The 24,604-nt window shown below is 42.0% G+C and overlaps 1 protein-coding gene across 2 annotated transcripts; it reads right to left on the reverse strand.

Annotated features, from left to right (window-relative positions):
- LOC110986445 (ATP-binding cassette sub-family C member 9-like) lies at positions 1-24,478 on the reverse strand. Of its 2 annotated transcripts, none has more exons than XM_022248314.2 (33): positions 24,373-24,478; positions 22,461-23,116; positions 21,483-21,559; positions 19,924-20,086; positions 18,403-18,603; positions 17,320-17,472; positions 16,803-16,958; positions 16,230-16,364; positions 15,557-15,719; positions 15,309-15,349; positions 14,908-15,007; positions 14,086-14,330; positions 13,275-13,382; positions 13,086-13,161; positions 12,215-12,320; positions 11,608-11,706; positions 11,005-11,170; positions 10,476-10,613; positions 9,713-9,896; positions 8,850-9,070; positions 8,038-8,277; positions 7,703-7,860; positions 7,219-7,311; positions 6,143-6,245; positions 4,998-5,114; positions 4,693-4,804; positions 4,184-4,311; positions 3,511-3,589; positions 2,886-2,994; positions 1,891-1,994; positions 1,345-1,478; positions 1,144-1,206; positions 1-479 (listed from the first exon to the last, which is right to left on the reverse strand). In XM_022248314.2, exons 2-33 carry the CDS (start codon positions 23,031-23,033, stop codon positions 339-341), a joined length of 4,686 nt encoding a protein of 1,561 aa, XP_022104006.2. In that variant the 5' UTR covers positions 23,034-23,116; positions 24,373-24,478; the 3' UTR covers positions 1-338. The 2 variants fall into 2 exon arrangements, with proteins under 2 accessions (XP_022104006.2, XP_086991487.1); XM_087135361.1 differs by having other exon boundaries at positions 24,301-24,469.
- Positions 24,479-24,604: the final 126 nt, after the last annotated feature.

Consider the following 24,604-nt stretch of genomic DNA (forward strand, 5'->3'; position numbering starts at 1 on the left):
GCATGAGGTATGGAGCTAATTATTGGATCCGTTTAGTAAATGTGACACCCCCACTAACTTGGGTCTCAGTAATGGCTGTTGTCATCAAGAAATTTTATCAGAAATTTTTGTATTACCGTTGGACGCAGTTTTGGAAGAGCATATTTCAGCATTAAAATACAAACGTTACTCCCCAAGAACTCACAAGTCCAAGTGGCAACGAAACCTCGGATAACCCCTTACCCCTCGCCAGGCTGCCACAGGCACGCCGTGCACAAAACAGAGAAATTGATTAGCACTGCTTTGTCAGTTTCAAAAAGCCAGCAACACACTGCAAGTTCCCTACTGAACAGCTCGCATTACTGGTGAGCACTGCTGACGAGCGACGTAAACAAGCTGTCCTCTCGAGCCAGGAGGTTCTCAGGCGAGTCGTACTCAGCTACAGCGCCCTCGTTGAGGACCAGGATGCGGTCTGCGTTCAGTATGGTCGTCACTCGGTGCTGTATACAAATATGAAGATAACACCCTGGAAATTATGGTCCATGTACCTCAGAAAGGCCCCGACTAATGGCGTAACCATTGTGCCAGCTGCAGCATAAAGAAAGGATCTTTGTCTTTTTGGGGTGGGCGGGGACAATTAAAAGCCATTGTTCTGCCATTACAAAGAGGCTTTACTGAGCGTAGATTTATTATGTGCCCGGATTTATCTACTGAGCAAGACGTACAAGATTTGTCCTGCAAGGTATGTGATTCCTGTATCAGTCTTCGAAGAGACATAACCTGATTTTCGGGAAATTTAGAAAGGTTGTGAACAATTTTGCAAAATTGCTGCAAAAATTACAATTCTATAGATCTGGAGGATATAAAGCATTGTTGGGGAAGGAGCAAGATGGTGATTTTGTGGTCTCGCTGCAACCTTGAAAACAATGCAGAATTGTAACTTATTTATTCACAATGCATAAATTGTGGTTACAATCAACAAGTGACCATTCAAGGTTTGGCTAGGCACTGAGGAGTCAACCCAATTATTATTTCTACCAACTTTGCAGCTGTACTATGGGCAAGGCATATTTTCACATGGCAAATGATCACTGGTACCCCCAGACAAGAGCAACATTAGCAAAAGCGCATTCAAACTGATGCTATACATTTTGTGGTACTCACAGCTATAGAAAGTATCGTTTGATCCTTGAACTCCTCAGCCACGACTTTCTGAACAATGTTATCCTGCAAGGATAGGGAGGGGGAATCTTGATTGAAAATAGAGAAATTGACCTCAACAGGAAATAATGTCCCTTGGAGAAAAGCTGATGTCGTGTATAGGTTCAAAGTATGAGAGTGCCAGCCTGTCACTGAATAACCTACCGTTTCCATGTCGATGGATGCTGTCGCCTCATCCATAATGAGGATGCGTGACTTCCGCAGGACGGCCCGGGCCAGGCAAAACAACTGGCGTTGGCCCACACTGAAGTTCTCACCCCCTTCTGAGACCTGGGACTCTGTGGCAATTCAGAACCACCAGAAAAGTTTTCTTGCTACCAAGGCTTCCCTGATTTACTCATTCCAAACAGTGTTTGACCTATGCAGAATTTCTCACAATTTCTGCAGGAGCTGACATCTCTGATTGACTTTTGGTCTTTCTAAATGATATTGCACACATGATGGCCTTCAGTTAGTAACTGTGGGAATTTAACTCTGTTCAAACAAGTTCATTTACCAGTTTGACATGTTTTGGACATCTTTTATGTGCAGTTTTAGTGTGTTACTACAAACAGCAATTTGTTTGTTTCCTCAAATACTTTGTCACTGTCATGCCATTAAAGTAAGAAATGAATACCTCATTCCATTGAGTTGGATATAGTCAACTCTTAATATCTATCAAGCATTGCCTCAGACCCAGGTAGGACTCACCTAATCCTTGGCCTATCTCAGACACCGTAGCCTTGAGCTGTGCTATCTCCAGGGCATTCCACAGCTCCTCCTCACTGCACTGACCCAGTGGGTCCAAATTGAACCTGTATGGTGAACACCAACAGCGCTTAGAATCTACTGTGAAATTGCCCAGCTCAGCTTCAAAAGTGTCAAACCCTAAACGCACACTCAAAAAGGCCATTTGTGTCAGTCACAGTCATCTACTGGATGTCAGATGTTGATCAAGTCTGGCACCCAGGATCCAATCCGGTTCGTTAGAGACTGCCTTATGTAGGTATGAGCTCTACTGATTGATGAGAGCGACCAATGGCATGGCTAATAAGCCAACTTTGCACTTCATCAATTTTCAACGGTTGCATGCCACACCGTGGAAATTGGCATGGTTTCAGGAGTAATGACATCTCATTTACAAACAGGACTGTGTTTTCAATTTGTGAGTATGGTTAAGTGAAAAAGGACGATTAACCAGAAAAATAAGAACTTACTTGAGATTTTCTACAGCCACTGAAATGTACCACATTAATAATAATAATAATAAAAAGGAACAGTTTCATTGCACAGATACTATACAACTATACTCGACTGCGCATAACAATACCTAGCAGAGATGAAAATCAGGTGTTGGAAAAAGCTTCATGAAAAAGATGAGTTTTTAGAACAGTAACAGGCACACTCTCAAGCTAGTGGAAATTCTGGCTGGGGTTAAGAAAAATGGCAAAGGAGATGACAAATTTTTCGAACGTACAATTTTGAGAGAACTATTTGTGAATTTTAAAAACCAACCCCAAAATGTTTTCCACATACAATGACATGTTTTTCAGGAAAACGGCTCTTTAAACTGTGTGAAAAGTCCGAGGAATTCCAAGGTGAATGGGTAAAGGTAAAAATAAAATTCAAGAGTACAAGACATCAGCGTAACTTTTCAGAGCTTAGTTGGGCCTGTTCAACATGTCCTACTCCTAACCTCCACCCACCTGATTGTGCCAGTGAAGAGGATGGGATCCTGAGGAATGATGGACAGTTTCTGTCGGAGATGATCCAGCGGCAAGGATGCAATGTCCACGCTGTCAATCACAATTTTGCCTGGACAACAGGCAATGAGAAACGTCGGAACTAAATGCCACTATATTCTATGCCATCAAAATTCCGAGCACAAATCAAACTACGGTGCTGCCAACAACACACTTTACAGCTCGGCTACAATTTGGAATTTACCTCAGCATTCCTTGATCTAAACTTCCATATAACGAGCCAGTTTGGTATTCCGACGGCACAGGCCTAGAGTGAAGGAACAGCCCTACTTGAGGTTGGCCTAATCAGCGTGGCCATATGCCTGCTCACATACACAGAACATGTTCACGCTCACAAGCTTTGCTCTCGAGTGACATTCCCTTTTTGACAGACGGAACTGACTCATTGTTCACACCTTTGACAGTTAGGGTTATACGTTATTGTGCAAAGGGGTTCTGACTGTGTTATGATTATACTCGGAGAACACATGCTGTGAATATTTATGTCCCTCCAGGGCCACCATAGGTATCGGATAGGGTTAGGGCTAAGCGTTCTTTTGAAAGGGGAAAAATTCACAATGCAGCTTACCTTTGAACGTATCTACGATTCTAAACAAGGCCAGAGTGAGTGAGGATTTTCCACTGCCTGTTCGGCCGCATATGCCAATCTGAAGGCAAACGTTGGAATTTTTTACCAGTGAGCTTTACTTGGCTTGTAAGATTCAGACAGTGAACAGGTTAAAAACTTGTCATTGTTTATTCAACCGTAAAGATTATTTACACCAACGTCACCCATTTCCCATCAAAGTTCTTTGACCTGCCATCTTCATCAATAAATCAAGCCTACAATGGGAACCACTGTCTGTCATTACCGCAATAAATCACAAAAGGCCAGTGACCAAATCCAAGGCAAGGGGCATAAAATAAATAAGTCCCAACACAGCGAGGTATTTATTACAGTTTGCGCAGGAGCATGTATCAAAAATCAAAGATGTACTCCAAAATGTTTGGAGTTGGCATGTGTAACCTTGAAGCTCAAACACTTAACAGCAATGTTGAAGTCGAGTCCATCAAAAGCCTTTCTACAAGACCAGTCACAAGTAACAGGATGAATAGTGACAAAGGAATGTTTCGGTTAAAGTTCATTCCAATACATTAACTTGGGACAGAATAACTTTGCAGGGACTTGTCGCAGACTCAGCTCTAACACCACTAATAATAAGTAACACTGTTGTCCAAACCATCAGCCTGTATAGTTCTACCTTTTGTCCGGCTTTGATGTCCAGTGATAAACCCTCCAGAACAGGGTCGAGGTTCTCAGCATAGCGCACCGATATGTCATCCATGGCAACAGCGCCCTTTTCTGGCCAGGACGGATCAGGCAGTTTGCCTGCAAGGAAACCGAGGCTTGTAAACTTTACACAGGAGTTATTTGATTTTCAACAACAAAGACGCCCATTTCAGCCACCTCATTAAAGCGTTAATTGTAAGTCTGTACACTTCGTTGGTCCATATTTGATCTTGTTTATAATCATATTGTCCTCAATTTAGTTCTGTGCTTTTTAAATGGGTGCTCACAGACTTAAGCTTGCTTTTTATTGTGCAATACCACTTTGCAACCTGATCGTTCCTCCAACTTTATTCATGTGCTCTCAGTTGCAAAGACAGCAGTCTCCACACTGAATTCTGTTGCTTTTGTTTCTAATATATCTATCTTGGGTGCTTTTCGTGTGCGGCATTAATAAGTTACCACAAGTTACACGTGATTTACCTTTATAATTTTCAGTTGGAACCTCACAGTAGTACTTGATTCTTTCCACAGCATTCATGTGCATTTCAACCATGGCAGAAGTCCGAATAAACCAGTTTAAGTAAAAAGATGCCTATGACAGAGAATAATACAGAACGATTAAGTATTTATCAAACCTTTCTTTCTCTATTCCCCTTAAAAAAGAAAATTGACAGAAGTTTTAGGAACTCTTAGCAACATTCCTTTGTGAATATTAGTTAAGCAAGGATGACTCATGTATTTCTACAAATTTGAACAAAGGAATATCAATGAAATTCTTAACCTACAGCCAATGCATATGACAGGGCCAGCCCGACGTAGCTTGGTGCTAATGTTGATGAGGTGACAGCAACGGTGAGGCTAGTCAAACCAGCAAGCAGAACAATCAGGCCGCCGATGAAATCCTGGAGAGTCAGGAAATCGGACAAATTAGCATTGACGGACTCCTCAGCCATGAATGCGAGGCAAAATTTGGATTGACTGAGTGGGCAGCAAAACTGAAGACTCAATCCCAAGAAACACGACACTAGGGCTGTGCCGAATATCCAAATAACCGAATATTCAATCGATTATGGAATATTTTGAACACTATTTTCCGAATTTGAATATTTGAATGCAAAATGCATGAAAAGATCTTCGTTTGTTTTAAATGAGAGAAATTATGGAGGCTTGTTTCACGCAGATTCAAATGAAAAGTAACAGAAATCTTACGATTCAAAAAGTAAATTATTCAATAAACAATATAAAAGGAATAGAAATTTTCAAATGGGCAAGAAGTATTGTTAATCTCTTAAATCTTGCTAAATCATGGCTGGAGATTCTCCTAGATGTGAGAAGCTATTGCATTGATTATAATGTACAATTGTGTATGTTAATGAGATTGATTTTGTGTAGCTTTGTTCATCATCAATCTGCCAGTGGGTACGACTGAATATTCGGATATTCGATCAAATTGAAGGTCAAATATATGAATAGTGAATTATTTGAATTGACTCAGCCCTGCACAATACTAAAAAATGGAAACTCTATTCTAAAAAACTCTGATTACAATCTGAATAAGGGGGTTGCTAGACCATTTTCAGTGGGGTTTCATCACAAAATCTGCCCCTGGGCTGCTCACTTCAGGTGCTTGGAAATGTGATTTTGTGGCTGCTATTTGTATCTTCACAATTCCAAAACACAATCAAAAACGGCACCGTATAATTTCCTTATTCATGCCAAATCAAAACAAGATTCTTTCTGATTTCCACTCAACCTCAAGGCTTCATGCAGATGTTGCTTCCGAGTTTAAACAGATTTGGATCACAGCAGAACAGGTGAGCAAAATGTTCAACGTTTCAGTGAGTACGCTTTGAACATCTGCTGGGGTACCTTTGCAGTGGAGAACCCTTGGGAATGGACGCATTCCTTACCAGCACAAGGACCAACTTACCAGTCTCACTCCCAGCCAACGGTTACAGGTATTCAGATTGAGATCTGCCAGGACATTCCTATCAATTGCATCCAAGATATTCTTCTGGAATCGCTCCTCGTCCCTACAGAGACAAATGTGAGAGGGAAGTCTAGGTGATGACTTTTGGGGCCAGGCAGGGCCGAATGCATGTGCTTGATATGGCAAAGTCTGGCCTACATATAGTGACCACACATCCATCAGAGGTCACCTGCGTTTTAGGCCAAGTCAATGAGCCATTTCCAGTGTGATGTGGCCAAGACCTCTTAAAACCAACACAAGAACCCAAAAGACCATCACAAGACCAACACAAGAACCCAAAAGACCATCATAAGACCAACACAAGAACCCAAAAGACCATCATAAGACAAACAAAAGAACCCAAAAGACCATCATAAGACCAACACAAGAACCCAAAAGACCATCATAAGACCAACACAAGAACCCAAAAGACCATCATAAGACCAACACAAGAACCCAAAAGACCATCATAAGACCAACACAAGAACCCAAAAGACCATCATAAGACCAACACAAGAACCCAAAAGACCATCATAAGACCAACACAAGAACCCAAAAGACCATCACAAGACCAACACAAGAACCCAAAAGACCATCACAAGGCCAACACAAGACCTCCTGTCTTAAAACTGCAACAAACACATTCCTCTGTAATTGTTTACCCAGTTTTTGTGACTTGTGACTCGTCTTGCGACTGGACTTATGATGATAGTTTCCACTATAACAGCGGCTATTCCACAAGGGACTTCAACTGTGACTTTCTTCCCCTGTTAACTGCCGATGATCCAACTTGAGATTCGACTCGTGATTTGACCTTTGACGGGACTTGAAAACTCCCCCAGCCCACGAGAGCCATGGAAGATGCCGCGTACGCTGTGCACGCTAAAGACAGACTCAACAAAAGAAAATTCACTCTGTATGTGCAGGACGACAGATTCCACTTAACAGTCTTCACACATGAATGTACACATATATGCATGCATCCAGTCTGTGAACATGCAGACCTAGGACAATACGTTACAATACTCTACACTTACTTGTATGCACGGATGGTTGAAAGTCCACTCAGGGTCTCTGAAAAATGGGCGTAGATTGGCGACTTGGTGATGCTGTCAAGCCTCTGTAGCTCCCTGGGAGAAAATAGCAAGCAACTGGTACTTGTGGGGTAAAAACTACTGGCATTCATGCAGATGTACTTGTACTCATAGAAATGTACTCCACCACATCACCGGTGACTAACATGCTTAGCAAGTGTTACTGACAAGTATTACAAAGAATGCAAATATGCTTTTGCATCAGCAGATTTTTCCTTAGCAAATTTATTTTTTCACTAAGCAGAATTATTCACATGGCGGCCTTTTAATTAATAATGGTGACTGGTGTGTTCCCGTTATTAATGCTGTTACATGCTGTCTTGTGCCCATTCAGATGCAAACTGGTCATGCATATTCATTGTCACGTGACAAGATAGAATTTTATGCGTGTTATGACAAGGCTGCACGGTATGTTAACCAAGCTGACCTTGAGGTTCTCAGGTAGTAGTGCTGCAGCAGCACGTAACAAACGGCGACGGGCAGGATTGCCAGGATGAAAAACGGCGTGACGATGGTGTTGACGACAATGGCCGACAAGCATTTGAATGTTGCTTCGAACAGAAAAAGGAAATCTGTAGGAAGGAGCTGAAAAATCCAAAGATTGCGTAATCCCTGTAGGCTGGTCAACAAAAAAAAGGAATCTTGCACAAAGCGTTAGGGTAAGCTTCAAATGAAATTAGATTTGCCCCTCAAAGAGAGATAAAAATGAATAGACACCCAAGAATACGATTTTAAATTTAAATGAAGAACTTTGGCACTAACATCATCAACAGTGTGGACGTCGCTCGAGAATCGGTTCAGGATGCGACCAATTGGAGTGGTGTCGTAGAAACGCATCGGGGCTCTGGACATGACGTTCAGCATGCTTTTGTGGAGTTGGCGGGATGCCAGGAGCCCGGCCACAAAACAGCTGACAGTGGAGACAAATGACAAGACGGCCGAGGCCATAGCAAGGCCCGTGTAGCCACCAATGTAGTACATCTGGGTGTCGCCAACCTCTTGCTGTTGAGGAAAGGACAATAATGGCCATCACCCCGCTGAGCTTATATTTACATATCAGAGTGCTGCTGCGCTGAGCCATTCAGCTGAAACACTGGGAAGCCACCCTGTGCATAGCCAGCACTAGCTGGACCAACTCCAATGAGTGGTTCTTGCAAGACGGATGTCACCTGAACCTCTATCTATTCCACAAATGATTACCGTCAAAAACCACTTATCAGTAAATGATAATGCATGCCCCAATAGAAGCCGTTGGCTAAATGGCTACAACATCAGTTGACTCTTGATGTAAAGAACACACACAATTAAAGATTGTGCCAAGTGCTTTGATAAGGCTGACGTCATTTTCAGACACTTTGTTGTTTCGGACTGACTTTGGTGGGGGTATTAAAAGTAAAATCTTTCCTTCTGTGGCAAGGAAACTGGAGGTGAACACTGGGCTGATAAGCTACACAGGAACGGGACATTCTGCCCACTCAACATTTCATATTTTCTGTATCTATCCAACAGCCGATCCACTACAATGTCCAAGCTTAACTTCTTTTAATAAAGGACAAGACGATGACTTGTCTTACGTCTGTCGCATTCTCCAGGTCCAGCCTGTCTCCAGCCTCCGACCAAGCCGACAGCCAGAAGTCGGTGCCCACCATCATGCCGTTGTAGGCCAGCAAGATGGACAGAGCTAGGAGGGCCAGCGAATACGACATGGCCCGTGTGTAGAAGAGGAAGACCCGCCAAGAGATGGCGCCCTTCTCACGCTCCTCCTTGCTCATCAAGGTGCCTTCTGTTTCTGCTTCTGGAAGCAGAAAAAAAAAAGGTTATGCCTGGTTATTTCCTAGCATTAATGATTAAGTGAACAAACAGACATCTTCTGCATCTGGGTAAAGTAGAAAAAAGTTCCCTTCAGTGAAGAAACCCTTACTGTGTGCGGGCATGTAATCCATCTGAGCGTGAGCACAAGACAGAAATAGTATCGAAGTACTGGTAAGCATGTTTTTAAATCTTCAATGCCGAAGGCACGTGTAATCCAAAGAATCCAGACAGCTGAGTAGCCATGTCCAATTTACTTGGCTATGGCTAGGTAAAATATGTATCTATGGGAGCCACTAGCAAGCAGCTGTTGCCACTTTCCATTGACACACGTGGTACTGCCAGCCACAGCCAGATGGTTCAGAAATGGCTGTTGTTAACAGATATGCTGATGTCCAATAATATTCTGTGACATGTTGATGTCCTGAAACCAAGAAATCAAGACATCAGGACGTCAAATTATCGAGACATCAAGACGTTGAGACACCAGCACATCAAGGCATCAGGATATCATGACATTAGGTAAACAGAGAGGTTCTGCTTAGCAACAATTTAGCATGCTTCATTTTGAGACTTCTTTGGGGATAAAGGAGGGGCATTCCAAGTTATATGGAGTCCATTAATGTACCAATTCCTTGCTCTTCTTTCTTCAGTTCCTCTACAGCTTTCTGTAGCAGTTTCCTCTCTTCCTCTGGTTCAGAGATGTCCGACTCGGCCGTCATGATGCGGGAGATCTTCAGCTCAGGATCAGCCTTCCAGACTTCATCTGGGGTTCCCTGGAGAGCGATTCGACCATCTTTCATCACCAGCACCTGGGTACGATAGCAATGATTGGTCAGAAACGACGACGCCAGGAGAGATGCAGCAAATGCAACTTTTTATAGCTGTGATTACAATATTGTAACGTAGACAGCTTCTTCTGGTCTTTCTCATGCTGACAAAAACAATGCGAAGCCTTCTGCTTAGGTTTATTTCTACAACATCGCTCCTGTCCGGTATCAACTCAAAAACACACCTGAAACCAACGTGACTTAGAAAACACTACAGCGCCGGCACTGCGGCGACGGGCCTCCCAGGCTGACCAGTAGGGGATGACCACACGGATCTACTGTTGATCCGTGCTAGCGCCCCCACCGGTCATCTAGCACGGCTGCTAGTACTCAGCGTCCTCCTGCAACCTTTATCAAGCTCTACAAAACAATTCCAATTTCTCTGTGAATGAAACCAAATGTCATTCATTTTTTCATAACATAAACATTATGTTAAACTAACCCCCCCCCCAAAAATCCAGAACTACGCTGTACACCACGTCACAGTGCAAACAGCATTTAGTCAACCATATCAGACACTACACGATGACCGTGGGCAGACTTGCAGGAAACCCAACCCACCTTATGAGCATACTTGATGTACTGAACCTGATGAGTGACCAGTACCACAGTGCGATGGTTCTCCAACAGTAAGTCCAGTATCCCTTCTTCAAACAGCTGAGTGCCCACGTGGACATCAAGAGCCGACAAGGGATCATCCTGCGTAATTATACAAAGAATCATGTTTTCTCTTTCCGTGAAATTCTCACCGCGGTGCCAACCGTGACTGTATTTGTACATTACTTAACGTCGTCATAGCTGCACAGGGCCCCATTATATATCGCAGAGAATCTAAGCAAAAAACACTGCTAAATACAAAGCAAGTGGGAACCAGCCCTGTATTAAAAATATACCATACATGAAATGTACTACATACTTGTCTGAACCATACTTTTGCTAAGCAAGATAGTGTCTCTTCAGGACGGTGAAAAGTAGCCAAGCTTTCCAAGTGGACTCAAACCAAAGCAAGGAAAGCAGTGCCCATAATAAACACCAACTCATCTTTCATCTGTTGTGCCATCTTTCTGAACAATGTTTCAAGACCTCTTACCAAAATGACAATGTCATTGTGGCTATAGATGGCCCTGGCTACGCTGACTCGTTGCTTCTGCCCTCCACTCAGGTTGATTCCCTTCTCTCCAATCTCTGTCTGATCCCCGCCAGGCAGGATGTCGATATCCGGCTGAAGGGAGCAGGCAGACACTACCGCCTGGTATCTAAAACACAAATTACAGGAGGGAAGATCATTCACCTGCTTACAGCCAACTTGGATGGAAAACAAGAGAAAAATGAATGGTTTCTATGAAAGTTTTGACTGGCAAGAGTTGCCTATTTCAATAGAGGCTTTGCACGGTAGCCATCTTGCAGGGCAGTTCTTTTGCTACCCAGGGAAACCTCCTTTGTGCATACCCTGTGGAAAAAAGCAATGGCCATCAAGATGGCAGCCATTCAACTCATTTTATCAACAGTGTGACCATGGATGCCTCTTGAAAAGTTCTGAAAATCAATGGTAGCCTACACTTGTACTTCTTCAAAACTTAATCCATCTTTCATCTGACATTTTTTAACAACTTCTGTATGGCTGAGTAGATGTGATAGTGCACAATAGTTATAGTGATATCAAAAAATTAAGGAAATCCATCAAGAAACTGACTTTTCCGACTCAAGCTCTTGTCCAAATAAGATGTTGTCTCTGAGGGAGGCGTTGAGCAGCCAGGCACGCTGGGCGGAGTAGGCCACACCCTTCTCCTTCCTGATGACGGAGGGGAGCAGACAACAAGAATGAACAGGGTTAACTCAAGAACCCATGTCAATAACATCAAAAAAGAGTTATGATTTCATAAAGGATGGTCAAAAGCCCCATGCAGCAAAGGCAAGGACTACACAAAACTGTAACTAAACTGGGAAATTGTTATCTGGTTTTTTTAAGGTTATTTTGTGTGCGGTCAGCCACAATTTGGCCAAATGTGGTTGGATACTGATCATTACAGGGCAAGTTTATTTGACAAAGTGCTGGGAATCGTTTTAATTAAATTAAAGAATAGGAATATGTTAGGAATTATGACGAAAATCTAGGAAATGTTGGAAAGTTTGGAACAACATTGAAGTTAAATTTGGTACAACAAAATTTCAAGAAATTCCATGCACAAGAAAAGAAAGTGTCTTTATTTTTGTATTTTTTGGAGGGCGGGCAGAAGGGGTTCACTTGGGAGACCTCCAGACAGTGCAACCAACGGTTTCAGCTTCAAGGTTTGGCTTACTTGTTAAACTGTACAGTCCCTGTGAGTGTGTGCATTTCACCAAGTAGTGCTGACAGCAATGATGACTTGCCTGTACCAACCTGGCCAACAATCATGGTCAATTTGCCTTGAGACAAAGACAGAAACAATAGTCTCTATTAGTAACATTCTGGGATGAAGAGTGAATGCTCTTTAACCAGCTTTTCAGCGTAAGATGCTGAATGGAAAAATAATGGGAGTTATGATACACAATCAGCTAGTTGGCTATTCCAACAGAGCATGCTCAGAGTGAAACATGTAAGAGGCCATTTGACAGTCACAATTCACATACGCAAGGTTGGCCATAGCGGTCACGTGCCGACGCAAATGCACAGAATGTGTTGAGTTGGCATACCTGTTCTTGAATTGACCCTGCCTTTCTGCAATGTGTTTCACGCATCTGTGCATTTTTGTTTCTGTGTTTGTAGGTGTTAATGTGTGGATGTATGTGATTGTACTCAATGCATCTTTAAACGAATAAAGAATCTGACCTGAACTGGCACATTGCTGTGCATGTGCCGTATATCAGGGGGTGCACAATTCTTACGCGTACGGCTAAAAATGACAAGTCGCATCACCAATCCGAGGGAGTGCAACAACACAGGATTGCCCTTGTTACACCTGTTGACTCTCGGTGAGACTCAATGACTTGGGATAGGCTTAATACAACAATGGCATGAGTAACCAGGTTTCAACTTCAAGAGCCTGCGGCATCTTCATGATCCGAACACGCTGCAGAAGCAAAGCACGTCCCTCCAATATTGTGCTCTGAAACTATGGGTCAGCTACACAAGGAGAAGACAGAAAGTGGTGCCTCAGGAGCAACTTTGGAAGTACGCTAGTAATGCCCTACCTTTTGGAATCTCGACGTTGATGCCAGTCAGTGTAGTACTACTCCCCGAGTCCCAAGAAAATGTCCCATTTGTGACCTGAACAAAATAAGGACAAATCTTCAGACTACCGTTAATATGGTGCGTATTGAGAACTTGGAAGAAAATTCTGCCTCTACAGGACCACTTGGGGTGTATCAGGAGTACCATACCTTAATTGCTAGATCCTCTGGTAAGCTGGGAGGAGATGCTGGTGATTCGTGATTGTGAACATTCGTGTACCCTCCAGGTTGCACAACCTCCACTTGAACATCTGAAGGCTGGAATAATTTCAGAATAAAAATGCAAGCTGGAAATTTACCACTATGAGGCAAAAATTATGGGCAGTGTGAAAGCTTCACGATGTGAGTTCCATGGTAACGAATGCTGCTCAGTATGCTTACTCTACTATTAAGAAAAAGTCAACTGAGAACCTGTGACGGGCAACCAGTGATGGGCAATACAAATCCAGTTCCGGTTTGGTTCACAGTTTTGAACCATTCATCACATTTGCCTGGTTGGCCTTACCAGGCAAAGTTCATTCAAGGATTTTTATGTACTGTGCACATTTGGAAGGATGTCACCGTTTCACATGGAAGTTCCCCTTGGCCTGTTATCAACATCAGCTACTGTGGCACATATAGCAACACTGTTCTTAAATAACAAAGCTGCAGGCTGCAGTATCAATACACCTTATAAGATAAGTCCCTAGAACCATTTTTGAGATAAAGGCCTGGGAAAAAATCTTGCACAAATCAAGAAAAACTCACTACATTTTTCACCAATATAAATTCAATGTTTATTTTCATCGGGAAGCCAAACTGAGTGATATATAAAGACAAGGCTTTCATTTGTTCTTTTTGATGCAAGCTGAAATAAAATTACTGAAAACATGGCCTTATGATTCTGTTTTATTTAATCTTGTCGCATACACTCTCTAAAAGGATGAAGCGTGATTTTCCAGCACAGAACAAGTTAACTCACATCATCGGCATCAAAGCTTGAATTAAGTTCACCGTGGATGCCCCCGTCCGAGTCACTGTTTTTGATTTGGGTCCTAGAGTCATTGAGTTTCATGTACTTCATGCTTAGCTGGTCCCCCTCTTCAATTTGTACGCAATTAGCTGGCCCATCGTCACTGGTTTCAATCTCCTCGGCTAAGAAGAAGCGCTTGATTCGTGTCACACTGACGTGGGCACTGACCACAAAGTTTGTCACCTCCGGAATCACTGTCAAGAACAATTTTTTTTACACAGATAGGACTTCTCAACCATTGCATTTTACAGTTTCTATTTTGTCACACAAACACTACAGGGGAAATATTTCACTGACACAGGTTTACTGGGAAAAACATGCTTGAAAATTTCAGGCTGAATAACATGAGAACAGTAGAGGGCTCAGGTTGCACTGTTCACACTCCTATTCTGAGGAAAATTTTCGGTGGCAAACCTCTTGTAAATCTGTTTTGTAAATCTCTTTAGTGAGTGCGTATGGTTTCGAAAAGAACCGCTGGACTCTTCGACAGCCTCACCGACAAAAAAGACTTGCTACATCCAGTATGCAAATCTTTGCAAATATATGAACATACCTACAGTTTACAACCTTTCCAAAGTTAGGTGCCTTTTCTCATTTGATTTTGCATTAGTGAATATATACATGTCATAAGGTCACGTGTTGGTACAATACTACAGGATGTAGCGAAGTCATAATTATTTACAGGGGAGGGCTGTTTATATAGTGTCATATTACTAAACATGCAAACAGGACTAAAAAAAAGATATCAGATGAAGGTTTGAGGATACTCACTTTGCACTGGCAGTCGCATCTGATTGATAATGGCTAGTGTGGTAAACGCTACGGCTGGCGTCAACTGGAGACCAGTGAAACTTGAATACAGGACAAAACCCTAGGAATGGAGACAGAGAGAGTTTTAACAAAGCCAAGAAGTCTGTTTGTGAAAGTTTCATGTTTTATCAAAGATTGCAGAACAAACGAGTTGCAAAAGTTGTTGGCTATTTTGAAGTGTAAACTCAAGAACTGTAAAGGTGCTTAATGACTTGAAATAGAGCCATCTTAAACATAAACGGCACTGTGTGGGAGTGTTCAAAGGGGAAAACAGAAGGAAAAAAATGAGAGGGCATCTTATCTTCATGAGATCAAAAACGGTATTTGTCTACAGGTTTTCATCACTGGAAATATACACTTACCAAAAGTGTGACAAGAGCGGGAGTTGTAAAACTTAGGAAATCTGCAAGTGTCAAAATAAGAATCAATCAATTAATCACCCGGAGAAACAGAAACTGATGGCTGTAAAAGCTTGCAAGTGAATCAACAATAAATGTTTTTGAAGAATGAAACCCCAATTCTAGCACATCTCTAAACTGGATTTCACAACTTATAGTGAATTTCACAAGACTGGAACACACTCTCTGACAAGGCATGTTCTCCAACATACTAGAGAGCGAATATAGGACGGCGGCCTTGGTCAGCTGTTTGATCTCTCTTGCACGGACGAGTGTGATGACCTCGTAGAAGATCTTCTCCCATCCATACAGCTTGATGAGCTTCATCCCTTGGAGCATCTCGTGCGTCTGCTTGAGGCGCTCGTCAGAAATTTTCTGGAAGAGGCAGAACAGAATGAAAAAGCTTTCATGTTTGGAAGAAAACAGGTAACAGGTGTCCCCTGATAAGTTTAACAAAGTCTTCTAAATGTAATTTAGCACAGAGTCTGATGCGAGTTTTGGTAGACTTGAGCTGCTAGAATGCAAATTCAAAGGGGTCATTTTTTGATGGATCAAGAGTTACTAATCAAATCTGATAAAATTTCAAATAATCTTAATCCAAGAATTTCTTATCAACCATAAAAATGCATGTTAGAGAAAAAATATTAACAAGCTAAGGCCTTACCTACATTTGACAAAGTAAAAGACAATAAAATTGCAACCAATAACCTAAAGGTGGATTACAAAATCCCAACTATTTATCGGACCCCATGCCTAGTTTACATTTAAAGATAACTGTACTCTTTTTCCATAAGTCTGATATTTTTAGAAAACATTTTCCTGGATAATCGAGTGGTGCAGAAAGTGAGAGCCATCTAAGACACATGAAAGTACGTTGCCACTTACCAGGGCATTTTTCTTTACGATGGCCTGTATTTTGGCCAGTTTGTACTGAATGGGAGCCCCGATGACAAAACAACAGGATGCCACTAACGCAGCTACTCCAAGGTTGAAATACAGCATGACAAGCAAGACAGTGATCTACAGGTAAAACGTATGAATATGCATCAAATACAAAAGAGGGTGAAAGTCAAAGGTCAAGAGTTCAAATAAGAGACAAAAAGGCACTTCAATCACTGACCTCTGTGAAAAATCCAGAAACATCATTGGCCATTTTGAGCTGTACAATTGAACAAAACTAGTCACTGGTTTCCAATCCCCCCATTGGATTGTGTGAAGGATACCAGTCTCAACTATTCCTGTCATTGAATGAGTCGTTCCTTGAGCAGTAACATGGACAACAGTGAAAAGGAGGTTTTTTTATGCAAACTCACAAAGCCGAATTTAAAACCAGCCAACTTCTTTTTAGGGACAATATCGTAAAAAACAGACACAGATCTCAAGTTTTGTTTCCTACATCAGATCTATTAAGTACCTTTCGTGGTCCACTTCAAATCTGTCACCATGGCAACCACTCACCTGGATCGGTATGGAGTAGGCATAGTGTACAAACTCGAACATCGTCTGGATGTTCTGGGCATCAACAGACATGTAATTGGTGATCTGGCCCGTCGTCATTTCTCCACTGGTGAGTGTGTGGCTGGACAGACGGAGGGTTTTGTCATAAACAGCAACCTGGAAGGTAGGGCAGTGGTAATACCATAACACACAGACTGCACAATGCACAATTCCAGGATTTCTGTCAGATTTTGCAGAAAGGTTTATCCTATTAGTACATCTTTGGAGAGAAGAAATGCAACTTCTTTAATTTTGGTGAATTTCAGAATGTAGCGTAAGAGATTTATTCTGTTTAGTTGATGATGTAATGGATGGCAGAGAATCTGTACTATTTGAAAACCACCTCCAAGACAAAACATCATTAAATCGTCACGAAAACCCCATAAATATTTCAAGGATAATCAGGAGTTATTTGGTAGGCAACTTCAGATGTTGGTATACATGTCGGTCAGCCACAGTTTGAACAATGACCCCTGACCTGCAGGCCAACGCGGAGATGGATGCTGGAGACAATCGTCACGTGATAGTAGTTCTGCAAGAGGACAAAGCGGGAAACGCCGGCCAAGAATATGATGGCGATGAGCACGAAGCCATTGTGGAAAAACTCGCCTGCCGTCACATAGTCTGGGAACTGCAACGCAAAACAAATAAACAATGCAAGACCAATGCACAATGATGCGACCATGTTAACCATCTAGACCCCAGCTCAGCAGCTGTCTGTAGGTGAGGGCACAACTGTTTGCCTCGTTGAGAATTTCTTGCTTTGTCCACTCTTATCCTGTCTTCTTTGTCCTTTTAAACCAAGCAGGTGACAACTGGCACCTGTATGGGTCCTGATGGACAATGACATGGGTGCTGCAAGGGAACATCAAGTGGGCATATCCCCCCCCCCCCGTTTGTTTTTTACTCCGCTGGTTATATGGTTTGTCCTCTCTAGAAAAAAGTCTAACACCCCTGGTGAGCAGTCCTGCATTCAAGACCTCTTACAACTCTCACAAGACCCCCAAATGACTCTGACCAGGCCACCACAAGACCTGTAGTCTGAATTCAAGTTGAGAGCTTATGCAAATTAGCTTCAACAAAAGCATTCCGTTGTTCGTCCTGTGACTTATGCATGATCTTGTTTCTGGTCTCTGTCTGGTCTTGTGGTGGTCTCAATGTCAACACTCCTGGCAACTTCAATGATGCATATGATTGCCCATGACATGAACTATAAACTCTTTAACCCTAACCCCCTAGGCTCCTGCACTAGAAAGCATACTGAACCTCACAAAATCCAACAGGTTCATGTACTTATCTATGTACTTGTACATGCAGGTTAGTGTACCAAACCTGATAAACTCCAACAGAATAAGCCCGTTGGAGTTTGAGTGATATGGTATGAATGGGTCTATGCAGTATAGGATGACTTGCACTGAATAGTACCAAACCTGCCAAAACCTCACAAAACCTGCTGTTGGAGTACGGCAGGTTTTGGGCAGTTAGGGTTAACGCTCTTGCGTAATAACAGCCCTGCCACCTTACCATCTTCACTCAAAACAGGAATCCTTTTTGACCTTACCTCGGTGTCTTTCTCTTCCTTTCCATAATACACGTTACTGGCATACGTGATGATTCCATTGATGGTGAGGGGTGGCACAAAGTTGAGAGAGTCAGCCATTAGCTTCATCACAACAGCTAGGGCCTGCCACTTGATGTAGGCCTTTGCCATGATACGGTAGAGGGAAAATTTGTTGACGTCGCCTAGCCTGGCGACTCTGTCCTGAAAAAAAAATGTAAAAGTGAATACACCTCACAATTTCTGTAGAAGTTAGCACCCTTTCAACGGAAATGAAGAGAAAGGTGAGGGGGCGGACCATTTCAAACTAGGTGCTCAACACATTTACGAAGACTGTACATGTACATTCAAACAGAAATTGGCTGGGCTTGCTCAGAGCAGTCCGTGCCAAGTGCATATGACCCTGCATTATGTGAATGGTGTGCCCCATCACAGGAACACTGCTTATGCTCTAGAACACACCATCTCTTGGTAATATGAACACTACTGTGCTCCATTGCTATGTGCTTTGAGCTGGATCAAGAGGGGGAGCTATTTCGTTAGCAACGGAGGCTCCACTGGTACTGACTGTACATGGCTGGTTCAAAAACGACTAGGAAAAGTAAGCGTTTGAGTCACATCTCTAAATGAATACTCCCAACCAACGTCGCTCTTTTCAACCGATGAGGGGGTGCTTCTGCTCAAGGCAGATAATGGTGAAATATAGAATGGATACCTTCAGGAGCAAGAGATCTGTGCGGCAAGTGTAAGTGTGTACAGACTGTTTCGGCAAGACCGTGGTCTGGAATTGTCTGCAGTGTACTCTGGAGTTGTTACTACAAATGGGAAGTCCTTCGGGTTTTACCATGACCGTCAGAGGGCGCACCTGGTTGTGAATCAAGGGCCGAGTGATATGGCTGAAGCAGTCTGTGTATTTTAACACCTGTTACAGAGACCTCTGGCTTAATCAGGTATCATTTCTATATTCTACTTCAATGTCATCTCTTGGTTCCCACACTGAGCAGACAGGCTTGGGCACCTTAAGCTTGGCTTCTGAGTTGATACAACCAATTATTTCAAATTGAAAACTGAAAATCACAACTCAACTATTTTTTAGTCAATTCCCAACCCCCAGATCCTTCAAAATCCATTAGGTCATTTGGTAGATTTTGAAGGATTGAGGAAGGTACAATGTACATGACACTTCCCAGGGCAGATTCAGAAACATGTTTTTTGAGGGGTGATGAGCATTTTGCAGGTAGAATAATTTGATTTACATGTACCAATATAAACCGTTCATATCCTTCCGGTCAGGTGATGCTACAGTTTGATGGTTTTTACAAACTGTCCGAAAGAAACCAAATGAAATAGTCCCCAAACTGCCTTTCTCTCATTACATTTCACAAAACAACCTTTTGCCCTTTTAGATTCCATCAGAAAGTAAATCCATGCAGTTTCAAAAACTCCTCAAGCACCCAAAATTCTTAAAAAGATGGCCTTATACATGGTCTGGTAGCATGGCTTGTAGAAAGAAAAAAATTTAACCTTTTCTTGCTGTAGACATCTTTCAAAGATGTTTTTGTTCCAGCGGGAGGAACTCATTTTGGGCAAATCTCCTAAGTCACTGATTTCCAGAGGGCGTTGGTAGCCTAAATGCATCAGCCATCCAAGCCACTTGAAAACTAACAGAGAAGGCAAGCTGACAAATCTAGGGGAGAATGAGAGAAGAAAATGATAAAACATTGCACTATGTAACTCTTCAAATTAAAAGTTATCATGACTTATACGTATTTGAGATAAGACTAGTTTAAAATTGTCTCTTTAAATAAATCTATGCAATTTTCAAAAATAAGGTAAATTTAAACGTACAGTGAAAGACTTATCTATGCTTCAGAACAATTTGTTACATGTATTTCTAAATATGATACTTTGTCTGGGAAATGAATTGCTGTTGTTTAGCAGGTAAGGTGAGGGGAATTTGGGAAAAGATAAATTTTGTTGAAAGCTGGAAATCCTGAATAGAATATACATATAAATGTACTTATATTCTTCCATTGTTTGAAACCTTTCACTAAAACAACTCAGCAAAAACTTTGTCCCCCACCACCAAAAAGGAAAGAAAATTTCAACCAGAAAATGCTTACTCACGACAAGTCAGCAGTCTGTTATCAAACTTTTTGACAGTAAAAAAACTGAGGGGCACAATTTTCCTGCAACTTTGCACTCTTCCTCAATGTATGAAGACTAATTTTAAAGTCTCTGGTAGTTTGAAGATATTTAAAAGAGCACTGTTCAACTATATATTTTTTTTTAATTTTGAAACAACATGTAGAAGCGTGCTTTTGTGATGTCATTCTGGGAAGACATAGTTCCATGTTGAAATTAATTGTAAACCCAGAATTTAATCACTGAAAACATTTCTGAGAAAGGGTCGCTTGCTTACTTACTTAAACAATGAATAACCAATGAAAAGAAAAATTAGGCCAGGGAAATCTTTTAAAAAGCAGCATTTGTTGTGCACAAAACCAGAGTAACCGATGCTTTCTTCCCCTAAAAAATTCAGTTTCATGTAAGGATATCTAAATAATCATAATAAAAACCAAACAGAAAGCAAAATACCATTTACAATAGTGAACTAGGTTGAATGAGACACAAGGGTGCTTTTTGGAGTTTTCTATTTGAAAATATAAACCACTGCAGTGTACCTTTTAACTGTGCAACAATTTGCTACCAAGCCTAAACAATCAGCGATTTTTCACAGAGATTTTCTACATTTTCCAAGGAGGGAGGAGAAGCTTTAGGCATTGCTGGACTATGCATATAATTAACATAAGTTATAATATCATAGCATTTATAAGGCACACAATATCTGACAATGCCATTCAAAGGCACCAACGGATCAGTGTTACTGCTCATTAGGATGACAACATCTGACAATGTCTGAACATTCCTGAGACCATCTAAGCTCCCTAGGGAGTACACTAGCCCAATGCTTCACTACGCCCTCCTCAGCAGTGGTATGGTACCAGTGTTTTGACTTGGTGGGTGTAAAGGTGCTCGTTTTTGTAATCAGAAGGATTTTTTGTTCCGTAAGTCCGGCTCACCTCATGTAATATTTCATAGAGGGATTCTGTAGATCCTCGGGCAGTTTGCCACCCAACTGACTGAAGGGGCCAAAGAACTGCAAAGCAAAATCCACACGCTCATGAATTTTATGAATACGAGGCACTGACTGTTCTACATGTATCTACCTGGCAGTATAAATTATGTCCCATGTAACATTTAGCTGCAAACTCCCATGTTGATGTTTTGACACAGCTAATGAGAACTTTGAAATGAGACGAGGGTTCAAGGAAAATATTGCTCAACCAAAAAAGTGCATTTAATTCCGGTCCAAAAATATGTGTACGTCGAGTCATGCCATACTGTGAACTCCATTCTTTTAAAGGAAAAAAATTCTTCAGTAAGGAACATAAGGAGCAAAAAACTGATCGCTGACTTAGTATGGCTAAAAAATCTAGATTAAGCAAGGATTTATTGCTTTAAGTTTCACTTCTGACTACTCATGAAATTGCAGTAAAACAAAACCTCTGATATCTTTCACAATCCCAAACTCACTAGTGTCTTTTAAAAGTCACTGGACCAAATCCATCAAATTCCCACACTCCCTGAGCAAACCACATTTCCCACTGAAAATTCTACCATTGCCGTGATGGTCTGTTGATAGAGCTATTGCCATGACAACATGCACTGAATGTCTAAATAATACTTCAGGCCTCCTCAACCAAGTCCATCATCCTACGCCAAAATGTGGGAATGGATTTCGATGAAATGTGGAATGGTTAGAATTTAAAGGATTTTACAAGATAAAGCCAGAAATTATAAACAATGCTTCACATGTTACTTGAAGTGGCTCAATGTTTTCTTTCCTGCAAAGTGGTGGATTTTAGAGGCTTTTGGTATAAATGTCCCAAGCATACATGCCTCAAGGATCAGAATTAGGTTTTAATGTCAATATTGAATCTAATTTAATTGCAAGCATATACAGGACTTATCACTGATGAATCTACGGGTATGCTCACCTTGGCAAGTAGAGTTAAGACCTCCACTAGTACAAAAATGGAATAAAATATCATGGTAAGAATCACTGCATCGAAGTGTACGATTCTGACATCAAATCGGGAGGCATCTGATATCCAAGTCACCAATCTGACTATTTCCCCAGTCAATGCAAGCAGCCAATAAGGCAGCATCAGCCAAGCCATTCCTGGCCTCAGCCACGCCTCCATGTGATGGAAGTACACGCCCATCATTAACCCACCAATGCCAGTGCAGACAGCTGGCAAGTACAGGTGGGGACGGGTTTGGGGGCTGGGGGACTTCAAGTCTGACAGGACACCTTCCAAGATGAAGAAGATGCTGGCCAGGATGAGACAGAAGAGTAGGAACCAGCGCAGGTGGTGGAAGGTGGAGTGGAGGGTGTAAGGGGTCTTGGCCCGTCTCAGTCTAGGGCAGCATCCAAACAGCAGTAGAAGGAGAGATGCCAGGAGGATGAAGCCAAGATGTGGGACACAACTCAGGTAGTCTGCCAGGCAAACAGTATCCCGCTCTGCTGTGCCATTGAATGAGGCACGCATGCAAGGGACTGAAGTCATGATGGCTGTATGCAAACAGGCTGTTGGCCTGCTAAGTGCTGATGGTGAAACTCCGAACAATTCCACAGCTCCGTCCACATGATCTGTACCAGGATAGTTAACAGAGAAATCAAACCACTCAACACGAATCCAAGTTAGTGATAAGCAATGTAACTTCACATACATGTACAATGAAAAAGAGAACCGTTTTCACGTGAACAGGTCTGGGCAATTTTGTAAAGGCCATCGATGAAACAGTAGAGGTTCCAAATTTTCAATTCACCAAGTAACAGGACAGCTTTCAGCAACAATGTGTCGATCAGCACATCTACTGCAAGTCCAGCCCAGGCTATGGCTAACACACTTGAACACTCCATAGTGTGACATGCACATCAGACCTTAGGTCAGAAATTGTAGCTTCACTACAGCCTGAGGTCCATTCTCATTTTCCCAAAGCATCTGCGTGTTCTTGGTCATTTTGACCTAGTAAACAGTATTTGGGGCTTAGTTTCTGTGTTTGTTAATCAAAAACTTTCAAATTTAGCACACATACTTTTGAAACATTTCACATCAAAATAAGAGACAAACTCACCATTCAAGACTTAGTCTAAGACTTAGAACTCCCTTTTTAAAGTAAATTTTGAGTTTTGTGAGTTAAGCCCAAATGGTTTGAACTTTGAACTGACCCAAAATAAACTGAAACTGCAGTCACGTATATTGTCAACACAGTTGGTCATGCCCAACTTTGATTGGAAACACTTCATGAGATACAAAGGGCAAACGGTATCATGCAATCGTAAGAAAAGCAAAGGAATCACAATTAGAAAAAAAATGACAGCTTGCAAGACGAAATGAGCTGAGGTGGGAGGGAATTAAGTGAACAAAAATGCAGTAATGTTAGTATGAAACACCAATTTAGTCACCCCAGTCATGACATGAGAACATGTCTTATCACTCAAAAGAACATTTGATCTAATCTAAGTTACTCTAAGCATGGAGGTTCTACCTCCATGCTCTAACGAAGCTGTATACATTAGATTTAGACTTTTACAACCCTACCCATTAATTTTACACTGTCAATAAATCAGCAATTGTATCGATCATGTCAATACCATTTACAGTCATTCGCCAAGCACCCAGCTAAGTGACTGACGAGGTATTTTCCTACCCCAAGAACCGCGGGGTTTGACGTCCCCGTGCTCCCGTAGAGCTCGGTGGAGGTTCATGTCGAACCCGTACCCGGGGCCAAAACCAGTCATACGCCAATTGCTAGTACTAGTAGACCTACCTAGTTACAGACATGAGGCTTTACAGAGGCGTGAAGCTAAAATTCGGACTAATGATACTTTAGTAGGTCTACCTGAAAATTCCAGCGACGGAACCAACCAAGAACCGTAGATTTTTTGTTTTTTAACACTCCTCAACGTAATCACGCCGGTACGTACCCGATAGCAGATTTACCGGCGATTTTCTTAAATAGCGCCCTCCCTTGACTATAAACAGGATACTACGAGATGGTTGCACACGTACACGCCCATAGAAAACAGTACAAAATCGGACCGAAATAGCGCCGCCAGTTGACTCTCGGGAAG

Source organism: Acanthaster planci, linkage group LG04 (assembly GCF_054643075.1).
Source record: "Acanthaster planci isolate LZ-2023a linkage group LG04, COTS_SCS, whole genome shotgun sequence".
Lineage (NCBI taxonomy): Eukaryota > Metazoa > Echinodermata > Asteroidea > Valvatida > Acanthasteridae > Acanthaster > Acanthaster planci.